General features: G+C 34.7%; 1 protein-coding gene across 1 annotated transcript in view; it reads right to left on the reverse strand.

Moving 5' to 3' along the window:
- The window catches only part of ebo (exportin ellipsoid body open), a 112,286-nt gene that overhangs the window by 7,402 nt on the left and 83,658 nt on the right, over nucleotides 1-21,226 (reverse strand). Inside the window, exon 12 of the mRNA XM_089102966.1 lies at nucleotides 17,333-17,560. Within this exon, the coding sequence (XP_088959092.1) occupies nucleotides 17,333-17,560 (228 nt within the window). The remainder of the gene's footprint in view (nucleotides 1-17,332; nucleotides 17,561-21,226) is intronic.

A 21,226-nucleotide genomic window follows, 5' to 3' on the forward strand; every position in this document is an offset into this window, starting at 1 on the left:
CTAGTACCAAGCAAGGTTACAAGAACACCTGTACAATTCATAGTTTGCAGAATCCTCAGAATCCTAAAACCAAGCAAGATTACAAGAACAGCTGCTACAGGAATACCTGTACAATTTATATTTGCAGAATCCTCAGAATCCTAGTACCAAGCAAGGTTACAAGAACAGCTGTTACAGGAATACCTGAACAATTTATATTTTACAGAATCTTCAAAATCCTAGCACCAAGCAAGGTTACAAGAACAGCTGCTACAGGAATACCTGTACAATTTATATTTTACAGAATCTTCAAAATCCTAGTACCAAGCAAGGTTACAAGAACAGCTGCTACAGGAATACCTGTACAATTTATATTTTACAGAATCCTCAGAATCCTAGTACCAAGCAAGGTTACAAGAACAGCTGTTACAGGAATACCGGTACAATTTATATTTTACAGAATCTTCAGAATCCTAGTACCAAGCAAGGTAACAAGAACAGCTGCTACAGGAATACCTGTACAATTTATATTTTACAGAATCCTCAGAATCCTAGTACCAAGCAAGGTTGCAAGAACAGCTGTTACAGCAATACCTGTACAATTCATATTTTACAGAATCCTCAGAATCCTAGTACCAAGCAAAGTTACAAGAACAGCTGATACAGGAATACCTGTACAATTTATATTTTACAGAATCCTCAGAATCCTAGTACCAAGCAAGGTTACAAGAACAGCTGCTACAGGAATACCTGTACAATTTATATTTTACAGAATCTTCCAAATCCTAGTACCAAGCAAGGTTACAAGAACAGCTGTTACAGGAATACCTGTACAATTTATATTTTACAGAATCTTCAAAATCCTAGTACCAAGCAAGGTTACAAGAACAGATGCTACAGGAATACCTCTACAATTTATATTTTACAGAATCCTCATACCAAGAAAGGTTAAAACAACAGCTGCTACAGGAATACCTGTATAATTTATATTTTACAGAATCCTCAGAATCCTAGTACCAAGCAAGGTTACACGAACAGCTGTTACAGGAATACCTGTACAATTTATATTTTACAGAATCCTCAGAATCCTAGTACCAAGCAAGGGTACAAGAACAGCTGTTACAGGAATACCTGTACAATTTATATTCTACAGAATATTCAAAATCCTAGTACCAAGCAAGTTTACAAGAACAGCTGATACAGGAATACATGTACAATTTATATTTTACAGAATCCTCAGAATCCTAGTACCAAGCAAGGTTACAAGAACAGCTGTTACAGGAATACCTGTACAATTTATATTTTACAGAATCTTCAAAATCCTAGTACCAAGCAAGGTTACAAGAACAGCTGTTACAGGAATACCTGTACAATTTATATTTAACAGAATTCTCAGAATCCTAATACCAAGCAAGGTTACAAGAACAGCTGCTACAGGAATACCTGTACAATTTAAATTTTACAGACTCCTCAGTATCCTAGTACCAAGCAAGGTTACAAGAATAGCTGCTACAGGAATACCTGTACAATTTATATTTTACAGAATCCTCAGAATCCTAGAACCAAGCAAGGTTACAAGAACAGCTGTTACAGGAATACCTGTACAATTTATATTTTATAGAACCCTCAGAATCCTAGTACCAACCAAGGTTACAAGAACAGCTGTTACAGGAATACCTGTACAATTTATATTTTACAGAATCCTCAGAATCCTAGTACCAAGCAAGGTTACAAGAACAGCTGCTACAGGAATACATGTACAATTTATATTTTACAGAATCCTCAGAATCCTAGTACCAAGCAAGGTTACAAGAACAACTGTTACAGGAATACCTGTACAATTTATATTTTACAGAATCTTCAAAATCCTAGTACCAAGCAAGGTTACAAGAGCAGCTGCTACAGGAATACCTGTACAATTTATATTTTACAGAATCCTCAGAATCCTAGTACCAAGCAAGGTTACAAGAACACCTGTACAATTTATATTTTGCAGAATCCTCAGAATCCTAGTACCAAGCAAGGTTACAAGAACACCTGTACAATTCATATTTTGCAGAATCCTCAGAATCCTAAAACCAAGCAAGATTACAAGAACAGCTGCTACAGGAATACCTGTACAATTTATATTTGCAGAATCCTCAGAATCCTAGTACCAAGCAAGGTTACAAGAACAGCTGTTACAGGAATACCTGAACAATTTATATTTTACAGAATCTTCAAAATCCTAGCACCAAGCAAGGTTACAAGAACAGCTGCTACAGGAATACCTGTACAATTTATATTTTACAGAATCTTCAAAATCCTAGTACCAAGCAAGGTTACAAGAACAGCTGCTACAGGAATACCTGTACAATTTATATTTTACAGAATCCTCAGAATCCTAGTACCAAGCAAGGTTACAAGAACAGCTGTTACAGGAATACCGGTACAATTTATATTTTACAGAATCTTCAGAATCCTAGTACCAAGCAAGGTAACAAGAACAGCTGCTACAGGAATACCTGTACAATTTATATTTTACAGAATCCTCAGAATCCTAGTACCAAGCAAGGTTGCAAGAACAGCTGTTACAGCAATACCTGTACAATTCATATTTTACAGAATCCTCAGAATCCTAGTACCAAGCAAAGTTACAAGAACAGCTGTTACAGGACTACCTGTACAATTTATATTTTGCAGAATCCTCAGAATCCTAGTACCAAGCAAGGTTACAAGAACAGCTGCTACAGGAATACCTGTACAATTTATATTTTACAGAATCTTCCAAATCCTAGTACCAAGCAAGGTTACAAGAACAGCTGTTACAGGAATACCTGTACAATTTATATTTTACAGAATCTTCATAATCCTAGTACCAAGCAAGGTTACAAGAACAGATGCTACAGGAATACCTCTACAATTTATATTTTACAGAATCCTCATACCAAGAAAGGTTAAAACAACAGCTGCTACAGGAATACCTGTATAATTTATATTTTACAGAATCCTCAGAATCCTAGTACCAAGCAAGGTTACACGAACAGCTGTTACAGGAATACCTGTGCAATTTATATTTTACAGAATCCTCAGAATCCTAGTACCAAGCAAGGGTACAAGAACAGCTGTTACAGGAATACCTGTACAATTTATATTATACAGAATCTTCAAAATCCTAGTACCAAGCAAGGTTACAAGAACAGCTGCTACAGGAATACATGTACAATTTATATTTTACAGAATCCTCAGAATCCTAGTACCAAGCAAGGTTACAAGAACAGCTGTTACAGGAATACCTGTACAATTTATATTTTACAGAATCTTCAAAATCCTAGTACCAAGCAAGGTTACAAGAACAGCTGTTACAGGAATACCTGTACAATTTATATTTAACAGAATTCTCAGAATCCTAATACCAAGCAAGGTTACAAGAACAGCTGCTACAGGAATACCTGTACAATTTAAATTTTACAGAATCCTCAGAATCCTAGTACCAAGCAAGGTTACAAGAAAAGCTGCTACAGGAATACCTGTACAATTTATATTTTACAGAATCCTCAGAATCCTAGAACCAAGCAAGGTTACAAGAACAGCTGTTACAGGAATACCTGTACAATTTATATGTTATAGAACCCTCAGAATCCTAGTACCAAACAAGGTTACAAGAACAGCTGGTACAGGAATACATGTACAATTTATATTTTACAGAATCCTCAGAATCCTAGTACCAAGCAAGGTTACAAGAACAGCTGCTACAGGAATACATGTACAATTTATATTTTACAGAATCCTCAGAATCCTAGTACCAAGCAAGGTTACAAGAACAACTGTTACAGGAATACCTGTACAATTTATATTTTACAGAATCTTCAAAATCCTAGTACCAAGCAAGGTTACAAGAGCAGCTGCTACAGGAATACCTGTACAATTTATATTTTACAGAATCCTCAGAATCCTAGTACCAAGCAAGGTGACAAGAACAGCTGCTACAGGAATACCTGTACAATTTATATTTTACAGAATCTTCAAAACCCTAGTACCAAGCAAGGTTACAAGAACAGCTGCTACAGGAATACCTGTACAATTTATATTTTACAAAATCCTCAGAATGCTAGTACCAAGCAAGGTTACAAGAACAGCTGCTACAGGAATACCTGTACAATTTATATTTTACAGAATCCTCAGAATCCTAGTACCAAGCAAGGTTACAAGAACAGCTGTTACAGGAATACGTGTACAATTCATATTTTACAGAATCCTCAGAATCCTAGTACCAAGCAAGGTTACAAGAACAGCTGCTACAGGAATACCTGTACAATTTATATTTTACAGAATCCTCAGAATCCTAGTACCAAGCAAGGTTACAAGAACAACTGTTACAGGAATACCTGTACAATTTATATTTTACAGAATCCTCAGAATCCTAGTACCAAGCAAGGTTACAAGAACAGCTGTTTCAGGAATACCTGTACAATTTATATTTTACAGAATCCTCAGAATCCTAGTACCAAGCAAGATTACAAAAACACCTGTACAATTTATATTTTACAGAATCCTCAGAATCCTAGTACCAAGCAAGGTGACAAGAACAGCTTTTACAGGAATACTTGTACGATTTATATTTTGCAGAATATATTTTGCAAAATGGGAAATAAACTTGTAGATAGTAAACAAAAAGGATGATACAACTAATACGGAACGAAAATGTGACAGACTGGAAATTGTACGGTCACAAAACCAATTTAGGCTATTCAATATAACTGATCATTTATGAAGAAACTTAACTTTCATTAATTTTAAATCTCAGTGACTCTGACCATGGAATATCAGACAATAGCTGGCTTCAACCCTAGATAAATCAAGCTGGTACTGGTGACACAATTTGGGGTTCTTGACCCTCCATACACTTTATAGCACTTAAACAGACAAGTTCCACTTATACCTATTCTCCAATCTCTTGCTCCTCCCCTTAAATTTTTAAAACATTTTTCTTGGTTTTTCATTGAAAAATGGATGTTTTTGTACTTTCATTGAAAAAACTAAAGAACAGAAAATTGCCCCCGCCCCCCCAAAGATTCTGAAAAAATTGCTCCCCCCACCCCTTCTAATTTCTGTCAATTGATGTTAACATGGAGGAGATCCGTTATGATTTAAGGGCCATCACTTTTTAAATTGCCCAGTTAGCAAAAACATTAATAATCATCATAATAAAAGGAGATTAAATCACAAATTATGAATTATTTTTAACGGTTTTCAATAGCTGTCAGGCTTTTGACATAATAAACTATGGAAATATCTTGCCTAAAGTGGATCACCAACCTTCAAAAAAAAATGCTAGCAGATTAGCCGGACCAAAGAAGCCCTCCCAGAGTGATTTTACTTAAGAAACATGATTTCTTAGACTTATTCTGTGGTACCAAGAGTATCCAACAAGAGAGTAATACATCTGTTAGCAGAGTTACCACCACGGTCAGTTCCTATAGTGCTACAAATGCCCAAATTTGCGTAATACAAATTGATTTCGGTGCTACAGTAAAAAAGTAAAAAAAAGTTACAATAATAGTGCTAAAATAGCACTTTCGTGCCACAGGTGGCAACCTTGTTGGTTAGTTTCATCAATAGGTTTTATGCATCCATTGAACATTCCTTTGAAGGGAGTAACAAATGACTTAGCAATCGCTTTGAGGATAGTCTCAGCAATTATATTAGAGATGAGAGTATTGCCGACGGTCAAAAACTACTTATGCTTCAAAATGCACTTCCACAAGTCAAAAACCCTACCGAGAGAAATATCACCTAATTCATATTTACAAGAAGACGAATACAAAAATACAGCATTCTACAAGACTAAAATAACAGTTTTGACACTTGTTTCTGCAGATGTTGCAGCCGAGTAAGAGCAAAAATCGGCTCATAGTAATAACAATTTTAAAAACATATTTTTGTACGTGTAGTGCTGATATTTGGAGGTAATGATGCTCGTCCGGAGTTAGTTCCCATGCAAATTAACGCATGAAGAACGACCTCCACGTGCCTCTGGATACCTGGCTAGCCCCCAGAGAACCAAATGCATCTAGGGACGGTTGGGTTGGCAGCCCTCCTCCTGAAACCTCTAATGCTACGAATGGAACCAGAAATTCAGCCTCGGATATATCATCTCAAACCCCGTCTCGACCTCGGACCGCCCACGGACAATTCCCTCTGAATATTGCTGACCAAGGTGGCATCAATGTGGCCACCTGGAATGTTTTGACACTGAACCAACCCGGCTCAAAGCTTCTATTAGCCAGAGAATTAGGAGATATGAATGCTAGCATTTCAAATGAGTCTGACATGTGTGATTTTGCTCTTGAGCCCATAACAGTCAATAACCTAAATGACAACTGAGAGAGAATTCTGAATTGCTATCTCGCCCACAATATTAACATTAGAAACACTTCGTTTCAGAGACCCAATATAGCCAGATACGCCTGGTATAACAATGATGGATCAACGAAGAAGATGCTCGACTACATCATCATACGCCGGCGATGGCTTTCTTCTGTGCCGAATTGTCTCTCCTACCGAGGCGCCGAACTTGGGAACACCGACCATCGTCTTGTTGCAGCCAAAATCCGGCTTCGCCTGAAAGCTACAAAAGCCAGCCAGAAACCTAGGAAAATTGATACATACCATATCCAGCAAGACCCCGCTTTGGCTAAGCAGTATCAGGTTGAAATATCCAACAGATTTGAGGTTCTTACGCAATGCGATGATAGTGAAGGTGTGTGGATGGTCATCAAAGAGAATGCTCTTGCAGCTGCAACTAGGGTTGCTGGAATGAAACAGCGTAAGAAAAAAGACTTGATCAGTAAAGAGTCCCTTGCCATTATTGATTGGAGACAGGAAGCTCGCCTTCACGGGGACATGACAGCGTATAGGCAATTAAATAAGGAGCGTAACATCATGCTGCACAAAGACCATAAGACCTTTATTGACAAAAAAGCACGCGAGCTCCAAGAGGCCGCCAAAAAAAAAGGACATCGGAGCCACATTTACAGCAATTTACAGCAGAAGAAATTAAAGCAGCAGCACGAAAGCTGAAGAACAACAAAGTGCCTGGAATATGTGGCCTGACATCAGAACTCCTTAAAAATGGTGATTCATCCATGACCCTCTGGCTACAAACGCTGTTTAATACTGTGTGGCGCTCTGAAATAATGCCATCAGACTGGAAGACTGGCTTACTTGTGCCAGCTTACAAGAGGAAAGGCAGTAAAGCAGAATGTAATAACTATCGTGGAATTACTCTATTTCGGTACCCAGCAAACTCTTCACCATGCTGCTCCTCCAGCGGGCAACAAAGTATCTCCATCCCCTTCGTCACCACCAGCAAGCTGGATTCGTGCCGGGTAGGTACACTACTGAGAAAATCCATACAATTAGACAACTGATAGAGAAAATTCTAGATTATGAAGGGAAGCCATACATTGTCTTGGTCGATTTTCAATCTGCTATTGACACAGTTGACAGACATTTACTGTGGTTGATCCTTCAACCTGCTGATGTACCTAAGTAAATTGTCAATCTGTTCAAAGAACTACACAATAAGACCGAAACTGCTGATCTTGTAATGGCCAGCTCTCATCAGATTTTCAAATTAGACATTGTGTTTGGTAAAGCTGCACTGCTGCTCCCGAACTCTTCAACTGTGTCATGGATCACGTTTTCAACAAAACACTGCTGGTGCATCCGTTTGGCAACAATTTTTCTCGAAGAGTTCTGTCAGATGTCGACTTTGCTGACAATATTGCATCGGTATATAAAAATCTCAATGATATCAAAACTGCGCTGGAAACGTTAGCATCCGCTATTACAAAGCTTGATTTAAATGTAAACTTGACCAGGACCAAAAAATTACCTGTGAACAACAAATAGTACACTCAGACAACCATTTAAATGTATGGCCAATATCTTGAGATAGTCATGCAGTTAGCCGTCTTGCTTCAGTTGTTGGTTCAAACGGAAATATAGATGTAGAGATATCAGCAAGGATGGCAAAGGCAAACGCCATTTTTGGCCACTTACTGGGAACAATATTTCACAAACCCCAGATCAGCCGTCTCACGAAAGCTCGCATCTACTGTGCCTCGGTAGCAAGTGTCGTGTTGTACTCGTCAGAGACTTGACCTTTAACGCAGTCATAGATCATGAAGGTAGATGCTGTCCAGACAAAACACCTCCGCAAAATTGAACACGTTAGGTGGCTCGACAGGGTACGGAACATGGATATCCTCTTGTCCTTTAAATTACCACCCCTGTCCGAACAGCTTGAGTCCCGCTCGCTCCGTTGGTACGGTCATCTACTTCGCCTACCCACTGAAACACCTGCACGAGTTATATTTGATTTCAATCCAACTGCGAACGGCTGGAAGTGCCCCAGAGGTAGACCACGTATGAGATGGGTGGGTATCATCCACGATCGACTCACGGCGTGGGGCATTGACCCCTGTGAAGCTCCTACCCTGGCGCACAGACCACTCTGGAGACAACTGACGGCGCTGATGTCTGGTTCCCTCTACGCTGGCGACGCTAACGAACCGCTAACAGAAGCTAACGAACCTTTCTAAGGATATCCTGCATCTACAGGCAATCGTCACTGATAGGCCTCCATCCCTAAGTGAAATCCCCACTGAATGGCTAAATTTACCGTCGCCAAGCGAAAAATTTGAACTTCTGAAAATCAGTTCATTTCCCAATAACTGATAAGATCCGCTAAAGCGGAAGGCAGATTTAGATCAACTAGAAATGAATGACATTTATGACGTCAGACGCAATAGAGACTCTGTTACAATAAAAGTTAAAGCGGATAAGTTGGGACCCGTATCGAGCTTGATAAAAAATAGATATCCGGATTGCTGCGTCGAATCGAGAAACGTGAGTTTGTGGGTATCATGCACGGGATTGAGAAAGATTGTGATTTGGAAACCCTAGAAAAGGAAAATATTCGGGGATTTGTGATTTCAAGTGGCTTGGACAATCTTCTGTGGTGAAAGTAACTTTCGATTCAGAATCTTTTATGAAATATTATTTGTGCCATGTTTTGAACATAGGTTATGAGCATTTTTGGATTACTGCTGACAGGAAGCTCCCGAGGAGATGTCAGCGTTGCCAGAGTATGTCCCACGATACTAAGAAGTGCGAATCAAGTGCTATGAAATGCGCGCGCTGTTCGGGCGACCACAAAAACTCTAGAGACAAGCCTTACTCTCTGTTCAGGTTCAGTGTGCGAATTGTGGCTCTTTCAGTTTCTTTTGTCCTCAGATTCGTAAGCGTATAAATGCAAAGTAAAAATTTACCTTATCGATTGCTTGTTCCCGTAGTGTCTTTTAATTCGAACGGAGTTCTTGGTAAAAGAGAAGTGTTAAGGCTGCTTTTGCCTACTAATGGGATACTATGCTTACATGAACATCACCCCCTTGATTTTGCTTTGCTGTTTTTTGATACGTTTCTTCCTGGTTATAAACATTACTCGATTCCTGCTATACCTACTAGTGGACGCCCGTCGGGAGGGCTAGTTACTTTTATACCCGATACATTTGATTCTCGTCTGATATTTTATAATAATTATTTTCTTGCATGCTGTATTTCTGAATGTATTTTGATTAATTGTTATTTTCCAACATATTTCCGAAATGACCTGTCTGATTTTTTATTCCAAGATGCGTGTGGTAAACTGAGTGCTTTTTCCAAAAGTACTCAGCTAATTATGATATTTGCATAGCGGGTGATCTGAATTGCGATCTGCTCAATTCAAGTTGTGTGTGTTCTTCTCTTTTCCTTTCTTCGCTACCAAATCTATCAATCGTAAATAAAACGGATAATTGTACTTATTTTCATACTTCCAGGTCAACTAGTAATCTTGATCACGTTCTTGCTCTTATTTCTAGTTCGGTTTCTGGTTCGATTGAAGGGGTTGTAGATTTTTCGATTAGTGATCATATACCTTTTAAATTTTTTGCTTTCACTTACAGGAATTCCTTAGCAAAGAAATGAAAGGAAAAATCAACCTTGGAGAACTAAGTTGATTTGAGATCAAAATCTTGCTGATTCTTATAGTCTCTGTAGACTCTGAAGTTTCGAAAGCTATTGTACCTGATTTTTCTAGTCTTAAACCTGCAGAGTCTACATTATTAGATACAGACTGTACATTTCACCACCTGAGATATAAAGATATAAAGTAGGAACTGAGATACCTTGTTGGTCTAGTAACGCAGATTTGGTAGCGACGAACAATTTAGCTAAGTGTAATTATCTCCGTTGGCGAGACATTGGTGAGCCCTCAGATCACCCTGCGTTTTTTAGATGAAAGCAAGTAAGGCGGCATTCCAAAGAGAATTCCGGCGGCATAAAGATAATCTGATAAAAGTTGCTTCAGAAAAAGTTGATAATGATCAGCAGTGATTGTGAAGAACTTTAAAAAATACGAAAAGAGCTGGTTAAAATAAAATAATTTGAAGGTTGGTTAAGAATGTTTGAAAAAAATTTTTCTGGGGTATATATTTTTATTTTTTGGATGTTTTGGATTTTGTTTATGTTTATTCCATTGGTGGCACTATATAGGGGTATGCCAGATTATGGCATGGCACGCTCAATTGCCTGGGTAATGAAATTTAAGCGCCGAAACCCATTTAGGCAATGAGTTTTCATCTGACGAGCCCCAATATATGGTGATCACCTTGGGAATATAATGTTTTTGTAGATTTATGGTGCTATAGCTTGGTTTTGGAACATAGACGTATGCTTATTGATGCTGATTTTGCTCTATTTTGGACTTGATTTTCGGACTGTCGGATTGGTTATACTGTTTTGTCCTGGGGAACTGGATGGATGAGTAGGGTCTAGACCTTGTTCAAGTGCTCATTTATTTCAGTTACTAAAGTAGGAAGACAGTTTTTTTTTTTTTTTTTTTTTTTTTTTTTTTTTTTTGCCAGGTGATTACCGTAATACACTATATAATTTCAGGTTGGATCTAGTGCTGGTGGAGGAATTGTTTAAAATTTTTCCCCGACAGACCTTAACCCTGATCCAGGTTTTAACCTGAGACGGATAATTGTTCTGGGAAGTCATTTTATTTTTGGTTTTGGGTTGTTTTTCGGTGTTATGGTTAATGGAAATATGCTTGATTTTTGGATATGATTTGGATTTTGTTTTTTTTGTCGTTTTTGGTTTTTTACCTTGTTCTTAATGGTAAATTCGAATGCTAGTAAGATTCAAAGCGGTCTACCGGATATTGGTAGGTGTACTGGTCGTTGTTTTCTCTGCCGAGACTATTTCACCCCTAGGGCTATGGTACAAAGCACTTTATATAATAACAAGTTTCATTGTTTGTTTCGGGGTAGGGTAAATTGTAAAACAAATAATATCATCTATTTGTTGGAGTGTAAAATTTGTGGCTTACAATATGTGGGGGAAAGAATTAATAACATATATGAGAGATTTTTGGGGCACAAAAGCACAATTAAAGGTAAAAAAACGAATATCTATCTAGTACAACATTGTAATAATGTTACCTGTGCTTTAATTGATTTAACCGTTACGATTTTAGAAAATTTGGAATTAAGTAATCGAACCAAAGAAGAGAAAAATATAAATTTACGTAAACGTGAAGACTATTGGATCCATACCCTCGGTACTGCTTATCCGTTTGGGTTGAATGATCGAGTGGCTAAATATGGAGACATGTCTAATGTTGTTGTTAATTGTATAAATGGTTTAATGGACCATCCTTCTTTTAATCATCCCGTTAAACGTAAAAATCGATCAAGAGGGCATAGGAAAAATAATAAAAAAAAGAATATAGATTTAGAAATCTATTTGAAGGATTTGTGCAAACTATTTGAGTCTAATGGTATGGCTAGCATAATAAAATGTTTGAATAAGTTATCAAAAAATAATTTAAAAAAATTGTTTTGGAATGTAAATAATAAAACAACATTTAACTCAAAAATTAAACTTATTTTTGATACAGTGTATATTCTAGCTAGAACTAATGGAACTTCAAATGATAAAAAGTCAGATAATACTGTTAATAAGTAGAACAGATTATATCTTCCTATAACTTTTATAAGTAAACAAATAGAGGTTATAAATTTACCTGGAATTTTAAACCAGGCTGATGTGAAACAGGCCCTTCCTAGTAATTTGAAGCATAATAACACTACGATTATAAAACATAAATTTTCAAAACAAATTGAACAATTGATTTTTTATCATAATTTAATAATTAGGAACTTTTACATGGATAGTAATTGGAAACCGATTTATAAGTGTGGCAAATTGCTATCTTTTGGTAATCAAACTTACGAACATATTATTACAGGTGATTTAACAATAATTAAGCAAATTGAATTGCAGAATATAATGAAAATGGGGGCTAAATAATAATCTCGAAATATTTATTTATAAATGGTTAGAAAAAGATAAAATTAATAAAACCAGTTTTCAGACTGGTAAAAGTTCAATTATAGATAAGGTTATAAATAAGATATAAATGATGACAATTCCGCATGATAATAATGTAGTTTTTTGTAATTCTATTATAAAAAAATCGCTTGATAATATAAAGAGGCATTTTTTAAGTGTATATATTGATAAAGCGAATAATAATATTGAAATAATTTGTCCGAAGTTATGTTTTGATATTTTAAAAAAGGAGCTTGGTACAACAAATACTTATAAGAAGTTTCAAGAAGTTAATAATAGTCTATTGAATGGAATAGAGGATATACTTTTTAAAAAATTTAATATTAATGTTAATAATAATGATAAAAATTTTCCGTTTTTATATTGGACGGCAAAATTTCATAAATATCCCCCGAAACCAGGCTTTATTGCGGGGCAGCAAGGTGCCCGACCAGAGTTGCGGCTACTGACTTGTCGTGTATTTTAGGAGAAATCAAAAATAAGTTTGAGGCATATTGTTCGGGAATTAAAAAAAATTCTAAGTTTAATCCATACTGGAGTGTTAATAATTCGCAGCAAGTAATAGACTCTCTTGCTTTATTTTCAGCCAAAAGAGTGGACTCGTTTGATTTCACTACATTATATACAAATTTACCCATTAATTTAGTATTTATAAATTTAAAAAAGATTATTAAGAAAGCTTTTCTTTTGTCTAATTTGCCCTTTTTAAAAATTGATGCGTATAATAAGAAGGCAAGATGAACTAATTATTTTAATAGTACAACTAGCTCAAGATGTTATAGCCTAGATATGATTTTTGATCTACTAGAATTTGTTCTATTTAATACTTATATAAAATTTAATGGCAATCAATATTATCCATGTAATGGAATTCCTATTTGATGTAATATCAGTCCAGTTATAGCGGACCTATTTCTAAATTTTCTAGAAAATGATTATATGACGGATAAAAAGAATCCAAGTAATATAAAGTATTTGCTCTCAAATAATAAAAGATATTTAGATGACCTTCTGGTGATAAATTGTTCAAATTTTTTAGAGATTGCAATTCAAATATATTCACCAGAGTTAAAGCTGGAATCCAGTAATGGAAATGGCAAATATGACCATTTTCTAGATTTAGAGATTAATGTGATACCTAATAATACAATAAATTTTGAGATATACAATAAAACAGACGATATTAATTTTGAAATAGTTAATTTTCTATTTCCAGAAAGTAGTATTCATTTAAGTATAACATATTCATTGTATTTTTCCCAACTATTTAGATATGCAAGAATTTGTACTAATTACATCGATTTTAGAACTAGATGTATGTTACTTAGCAAGAAGCTAATCATAAGAGGTTTTTCCGCCAATAAACTTGCTTGGCAATTTAAAAAGCTTTTTTTTAAGTATAATCAGCTTTTACATAAGTATAATAAAAGTTATCAAGATATCTTGAATGATATTTTACGGTAACTTGTTGACGGAATTGGTTTATCTTCCCGGTTGTTGAGGGTTGGATTGCGACACCTGTGGTAAAGATTATGGTGGAATATTTGGAATTTAATTCTTAGAATTTGAGTGAAAGTGAAACTGTTCCGGTTGAAGGACTAGTGTTATCTATTTGTTTGTATTTAAATCGGTTGAAGTTCGGCTCTCAGTGTTATTTAAAGGTTGGTTAAGAATGTTTGAAAAAAAATTTTCTTGGGTATATATTTTAATTTTTTGTATATTTTTAGTTTTGTTTATGTTTATTCCATTTGTGGCACTAGATGGTGGTATGACATATTTTACCATGTCGTACGCAAATTGCCTGGGTACTGACATTTAAGATACGAAACCCATTAAGGCACAGAGTTTTCATCTGACGAGCCCCGATATATGGTGATCACCTTGGGAATATAATGTTTTTGTAGATTTAAGGTGCTATGGCTTGGTTTTGGAACATTGACGTATGCTTATTGATGCTGATTTTGCTCTATTTTGGACTTGATTTTCGGACTGTCGGATTGGTGATACTGTTTTGTCCTGGGGAACTGGATGGATGAGTAGGGTCTAGACCTTGTTCAGGTGCTCATTTATTTCAGTTACTAAAGTAGGAAGACAGTTTTTTTTTTTTTTTTTTTTTTTTTTTTTTTTTTGCCAGGTGATTACCGTAATACACTATAAAATCTCTCATAAAGCCCCGACAGAGGAAATGTGGGTGAACCATTTTTCGTATGTAATGTCTTTATCTAATGATAATCCTGAAGAGGTCCGAGAGCTTGATGAACTTCTTTCGCGTCGAGATCCTCAGTTTTTTCTTACTAGTTATGATCTGAATGTAGCTCTGAAGAGTCTTACAAATAAAAGTGCTCCGGATCATGATGGAATTTTTTCCAATCATCTGAAACTCACCCCGGCTTCATTTTTTGCTAGGCTTTTGTGTTTTTTTAACTGATCCTTTTGTCTGGGCAAGTGTCAACTTCTTTTAAAACAGGGATAATTACGCCGGTTCCAAAGCATGGAAAAAGCAAGTACCAGACATGCGATTCTTTTCGGCCTATTACTAAGGGCTCTCAATTAAGTAAGCTGTTTTAACTTAGGGTTAAATCTCTTTTTGTTTCGCTTGATTTTGGTTCGAATCAATTGGGGTTCACTAGGAGTACGGGTTGTGATCATGCACATACTACTTTTTTCAAATTACAAGTTCTTCTTGGCTTAAAGCAGACCCGTTATATTGTTTATTAATAGATATTAAAGGAGCTTTCGATAATCTTTCTCATGCATCTGCTCTACTTAGCTTACTAAAATGTGGTTTACCGCATAACCTGGTTAATGTTTTTCGTTCGTGGTATTCTGGCCTTAAAATTCGCGTTGCCTCAGGATCTATAGTTTCTGCTGATGAAGTAGCAGTTAGAAGGGGGTTAGACAGGGGGGGGGGGTTATTATCGTCGTCTATTTTCAATTTGTGTCTAAAAGATAGTTTTGCTTCTTTAAAAACCTCTCTGATTTACCTAGCAGTTGAAATTAGTTATTTCCCTTATGTTGATGACATTATTTTACTTAGTCGGTCGAAGACTGTGTTGATTCAAAATTTTAAGCGAATGAGTTGAAGAAAAAAGGTCTGGAAATCAAGCTTGCGAAATGCCAGTATTTTGATATTAATGACCCTCTTGGCTCTCCTCTTCATTGCGGTAATGATCGGATTTTCCATGCTTTGGACTCGGTGATATACCTAGGTGTCCTATATTCTTCTTTAAAAAGACTATCACCTCTTTTAATAATAAGCCATCTGGAAATTAAGATAAGAAAGACGTTCGGTTCCCTGGTTCATGACCGGGGCAATATGAGAAGGAATATATTAGCTAGACTGTATCAGTCGACAGTTCTGCCTTTGATTAGCTTTCCTGCGGTGATTTTGAAAACTTTTCCATCTTCTGCTCATCTCAAATTAAAGTAGCGTATTTTTGATATTCTAAATTTCTACTAGGTTTTCCAGTAAGTGCTCGTAATACTTCCTATATATATATATATATATATATATATATATATATATATATATATATATATATATATATATATATATATATATATATATATATATATATATATATATATATATATATATATATATATATATATATATATATATATATATATATATATATATATATATATATATATATATATATATATATATATATATATATATATATATATATATATATATATATATATATATGGAATAAAGGACCCGCTTGATATAATAAAGAGTAAGTGTGAGCTTCTAATTCAAAAGGCTCAAAATTATCTTTGATTTAGACATTTATTCCCGTTTTTTTGAAAAAATCTAATATGATAACCGATTGACGTAGATGGTCGTATTTGTCGCTAGTTCTGGTCTTGTTAATTGTAAGTTGTGTCTTTATATTTTCCAGATAGTGTATCCTGATGGAAAATAAAAGTATTATTATTTTTATCTAATAATTATATATAATTTTTTTTAACTCAATTTATAACTTTTGATCATCCTTTATCATACAGATTGGGCGATTTAAAAAATATTTTTTTCAAATACAAGATTTTTGTATGTAGATTTCGATTTTAAGATATTTGTCTCTAGTTTCCTTTTTAAGCTAATTCCAAAGCAAAAGATGACAACAACGTGTTGACAAAAAAAAAAAAGAATGACACGAATAGTTTTTCGGTAGATTTTTGTATGTAGATTTTGATAGGTTTTTAGATTTTATACAATTCTTTTTGCTATAAAACGAATACAAGCAGTCTTAAGAACTTGCAAAATAAACAAAAATAAATAAATAAATAAAAATAAAAAAAGAAAGGAATGTATTCTTCGACAAAATGTAAACGCAAAAATGATTCAAAATACAAAAAAGTGAAAACAAAAATATAATGTAAAAAAAACACAAAGTAAAAAAAATATCAACACAATGTAAAAAAAAAAGTAAACCCAATAATGTAATCACATGTAATAAAACGGTATTAAACACAATAGAACAGCACTTGTGATTTCTGATGAGCACGGCATTATAAGAAAATGGATGAGTTGTATACCCGTTTCAAAAGTCGAAATAGAACAATCCACGACTTTCCATTGGCTAGTCTTGTGCATTAAAATCCTGATTTTGATTTCCTTTGTTTTCTTTTTTCCATAGTTATCGCAGTTTAATTTTGTTTTGTAGCGTTGTCTAATTTTTCGTTATTTTTTTCTTTCGTTTTTATAACTCCTTCGAGCATTTACATATATTTGTATGAAGGGTTGAAATAACATTATTATTATTATTACTATATTATTCCATCTATTTATGTCATAAAAAGTGTGTAAGCAGTTGTGGGAGACAAAAAAAAGAAAGAAAAATTAAAAAACCTACTAAAAAATGGAAAATACATGAGCTCCTTAAGAATTATCATATCTCACCTTATGGAAAAGATTACATTTTGAGTTCAACATCAATAGTGCTTCCAAACTGTCTTTAAATACTTGTACATCTGATTGTAGAAAAGCTTGTCCAAAGGCAGCCATTATTTTATAAAAATAGTCCTCATTGCTGAGTTCACCAGTAGATGTAAAAAAATACTTCCAGTGGTATAGCAATATTAGACTCATCACTTTCAAAAGCTGAACTTTCACTTCAGGTCCATTTCTCTAAAAAGATGAATTATATTACAATTTACAATGCTATGATATAAACATTCGGTATACGCTTCAGGAGACAACTCCTTTATTCTAACTACATTTTCTATGATTGATTATTCGATTAATTAAGACCAAAATGCTAATTAGGGACCACAAAAACCTTTATTTAAGACCTGACGAAAATTGAGTCCCATAAACGCTCCCCCGTCAAACCCTCTACAAACATTTAATTTCTATAAATTACTTTCTTTACCCTAGCCAATACGCTTACAAAGATAGATTGTAGGCAAAAATATGGAGCTGTTCTACAAGATTCTGGGCTTCTGCTCAGCCCATATGGCTCCACTCTCCAACCATATACACGGATGAGGAATCTGATTTGCGTGGCCTCATAGTGGCGTTGGGCTGGAACTTCCATTTAGCCTATTCAAATTAGCTAATAAGCGTAAGAAAAATAGAACTACAAGAAGCCCTGCTGTACAGTGATCTTGAGGGATAGGGCCACTCAAGAAATATATAGCCTATTTAAATAAGGCTAGTAGTTGGTTTGGCGTAGAGTCCGTCTTCATGCACTGTTGTGTTTATCCCTACTTATTTCAATTATGTTGACAAATTTATTCTTGAAGAGCACAGCCAAGATTTTGGGATTAACTAGAAAGGAGAGTTCTCCCACTGTAAATTCAACAGATTATTTGAGTGTCCTCTGAGAAGACAAGTCCTAGAATCTGATATGGATGCTAGAAGACATGGTAAGGATAGTTGTTAACTATGATTTTGATAATAGTTCAATTGTTAAATATGATTCTGAAACTTGTAATTTTTTTTAAAGCTGAAAAAAAATGTACTCAATGTTTTCAAAAGGAACTACAAAGGACAGTTTTACGTATTCGCTTGAACTGTTGTACAAGGCGTTGAAAAATAACTCCCAAATTTAAACTTTTTATACCTTTTTTTTCCAGTTAATTGTGTGTTGATTCTTAAATTTATATTAAAAAAAAAAAAATAGTTGATCTTCTTCAACTTAAAACTCTTATTGACATTCTTACAGGATTTTTGCAGATGATGTTGGCTCGGTATGAATATTCGCCAAATCTTAATCAAAAACATTACTTGTGTTAATTAATCAATCGATTTGAATTCATTAAAATACTCTAGAGAGTTATGCTTGTCTGAGAGACGACACACAAATAAATTAATTAGGTTCTACATGACATAATCAAGCATCTAAAATAAATGACAACGATAGTAATAATAGCAATAATTACTACTACTACTTCTGCTAACGACTCACAGCAGCACCAAGCCACCTGATGTCGATCCAACTGCGCACGCTCCTCTTCCATCCCGATCTATGCTAAGCCTCCCTTTTTACACCTTCCCAGGAAGTTCCCATTTCCTTTAAATCTTTCTTTATGACGTCCTCCCACCCCAGACGAGGACGACTCGCTTTCCGTTTAGCCCTAGACGGTTGGCCGAAAAGGACAATCTTCGGCAATATGCCATCCTTCATCCGCACAACGTGCCCTAGCCATCTCAACCTTTCTTACATTATAGCCCTAGAAATCGGGATTGAACCACATTTATCGTACAGCCTACCATTTGAAATACGGTTAGTCACCCAGAACAATCCGTAGGCAATTTCTCTAGAAAACATCTAGCAAATCTTCATCCACTTTTTGGAGCGCCCGTATTGACAGTATTGACAATACATGCAATTACAGTATTGACAATAATGTAAATATTAAAAGAAAGCGTAATAAGGCTCAGAAGAAATAAGAAAACCAAAAGAAGAAGAAAATAAAAGTAGAAAAAGTAGAAGGACGCCGGCTAACAAGTAATAACAACAAAAATATATAACGCACCTTCATTATGCAACTCATTAACACAAATCTTGAAACCTATTTAATACTGCATATTATGTAAAATTATATCATATTATGTATGTTATATCATTTTCCAAAGAGTATGGGTGACTCTTCAGTGCGGAAACTGGTGCTAGTATCGACAAAAAAAAAGGTATCTGCCGGTTGGCGACACATTTTTTCTAGCTTTGTAATCTTTTTTTTTTTTCAAGAAATGAGATCAAATATTTATTACTACCCTAATTTTATAAATTACACAAATTAAATTAATTATTCTTATAATTATGCTAGCAAAATGCCAAGTGTCGTCAAACGCTGGATAGCGTTGACAGTTTTTTTTGTCGAAACTAACGCCAGTAGTCGCTCTTATAAGTTACCCATACTTTTTGTCGCGTTCTATATTAGATTTGTGAGCTATCACAACTGTAATTATTGAAAAGAAAATTATCCTTAAATTATCTCAGAAAAATTTCTAGGTCTAAAATTATAATAGGGTGTAGGATCACAATTGAATTGTGAATATCAATTGGAAGTCGATTCTTCTCGCACGACACCAAGAGGTTTCACGGACTACCATGCTTCAGGGTGAAATCTGGCCAGTTGTCAGTGCCTGAGGGAACATTGAAGACTCAACTTTTATGTAAGAAAACGCATTTTTGATTAATCGCTTGCAATAAAAGTGCTAATACACCCTTAGCTCACAGAGAAAGAAATATTTGCAGGTATGGAGGACGCAAAACGGCTGTAGTTTTCATAAAGCTTTAATAGAAAAATCTAATATTGATATTTTGTGAGCGTCTCAGACTTAAGTCTGTATATAGAATTTAGCTTTCAAACAAAATAATGAAACAGCATTCGCTTTAAAAACTTCTAAATATCAAAATTTTATTTAAATTTCAAGTCAGTATATTCTTCTCATGATTTGCTTTGTGTAAAACTAACTTTATACTAACTTTAATATAGTGAGTTACTTTTCAATCTGCCTGTAAATATACGCATAAAAGCCAATGCATAATTAAGATATTGCATAAAAACATACTATTTGGAAGTAAAAGACTGGAGTCACGCTTTGAAATATTCAAATATTAATAAAATGAACGAAGAATGTTGATAGAAGGGTCGAACCCAGTTTTATGCACAAATAGCCACTTGAACAAAATCGCTCAAAAGTCTCAACCAAAAAATCACCTGTTATTTGTGTAAAACTATCTATCTGTGTCAATTCCGGCGACGTTGACTACGAAAATTATTTTTTTTTAATTTAATAAGACAAGATAAATTGTCATTCAAAATAACTATTACACGCCGAATTAGAAGCGATTTATCAAAATTTCTACAAACATTGCCAAAAATTGTCACAATGCAAAATTTTTGCCTTTCGTCAAACTAAACTATCAAACAAACTAAACTAACGCGTAAAACTATCTATCTGCGTAAATTCCGGCGATGTGGACTACAAGAATTATTTTTTTTTTTTTAAATTTAATAAGACAAGATAAATTGTCATTTAAAATAATTATTACAGGCCAAATTAGAAGCGATTTATCAAAATTTCTACAAACATTGCTAAAAATTGCCAAAACGCAAAATTTTTACCTTTCGTCAAACTAAACTATCAAACAAACTAAACTAACGTGTAAAACTATCTATCTGTGTAAATTCCGGCGATGTGGACTACAAGATTTTTTTTTTTTTTTTCAATTTAATAAGACAAGATAAATTGTCATTTAAATAAATATTACAGGCCGAATACGAAGCGATTTATCAAAATTTCTACAAACATTGCCAAAAATTGTCACAATGCAAAATTTTA

Source organism: Artemia sp. Qi Xiang Cuo, chromosome 17, assembly GCF_049724085.1.
Source record: "Artemia sp. Qi Xiang Cuo chromosome 17, ASM4972408v1, whole genome shotgun sequence".
Lineage (NCBI taxonomy): Eukaryota > Metazoa > Arthropoda > Branchiopoda > Anostraca > Artemiidae > Artemia > Artemia sp. Qi Xiang Cuo.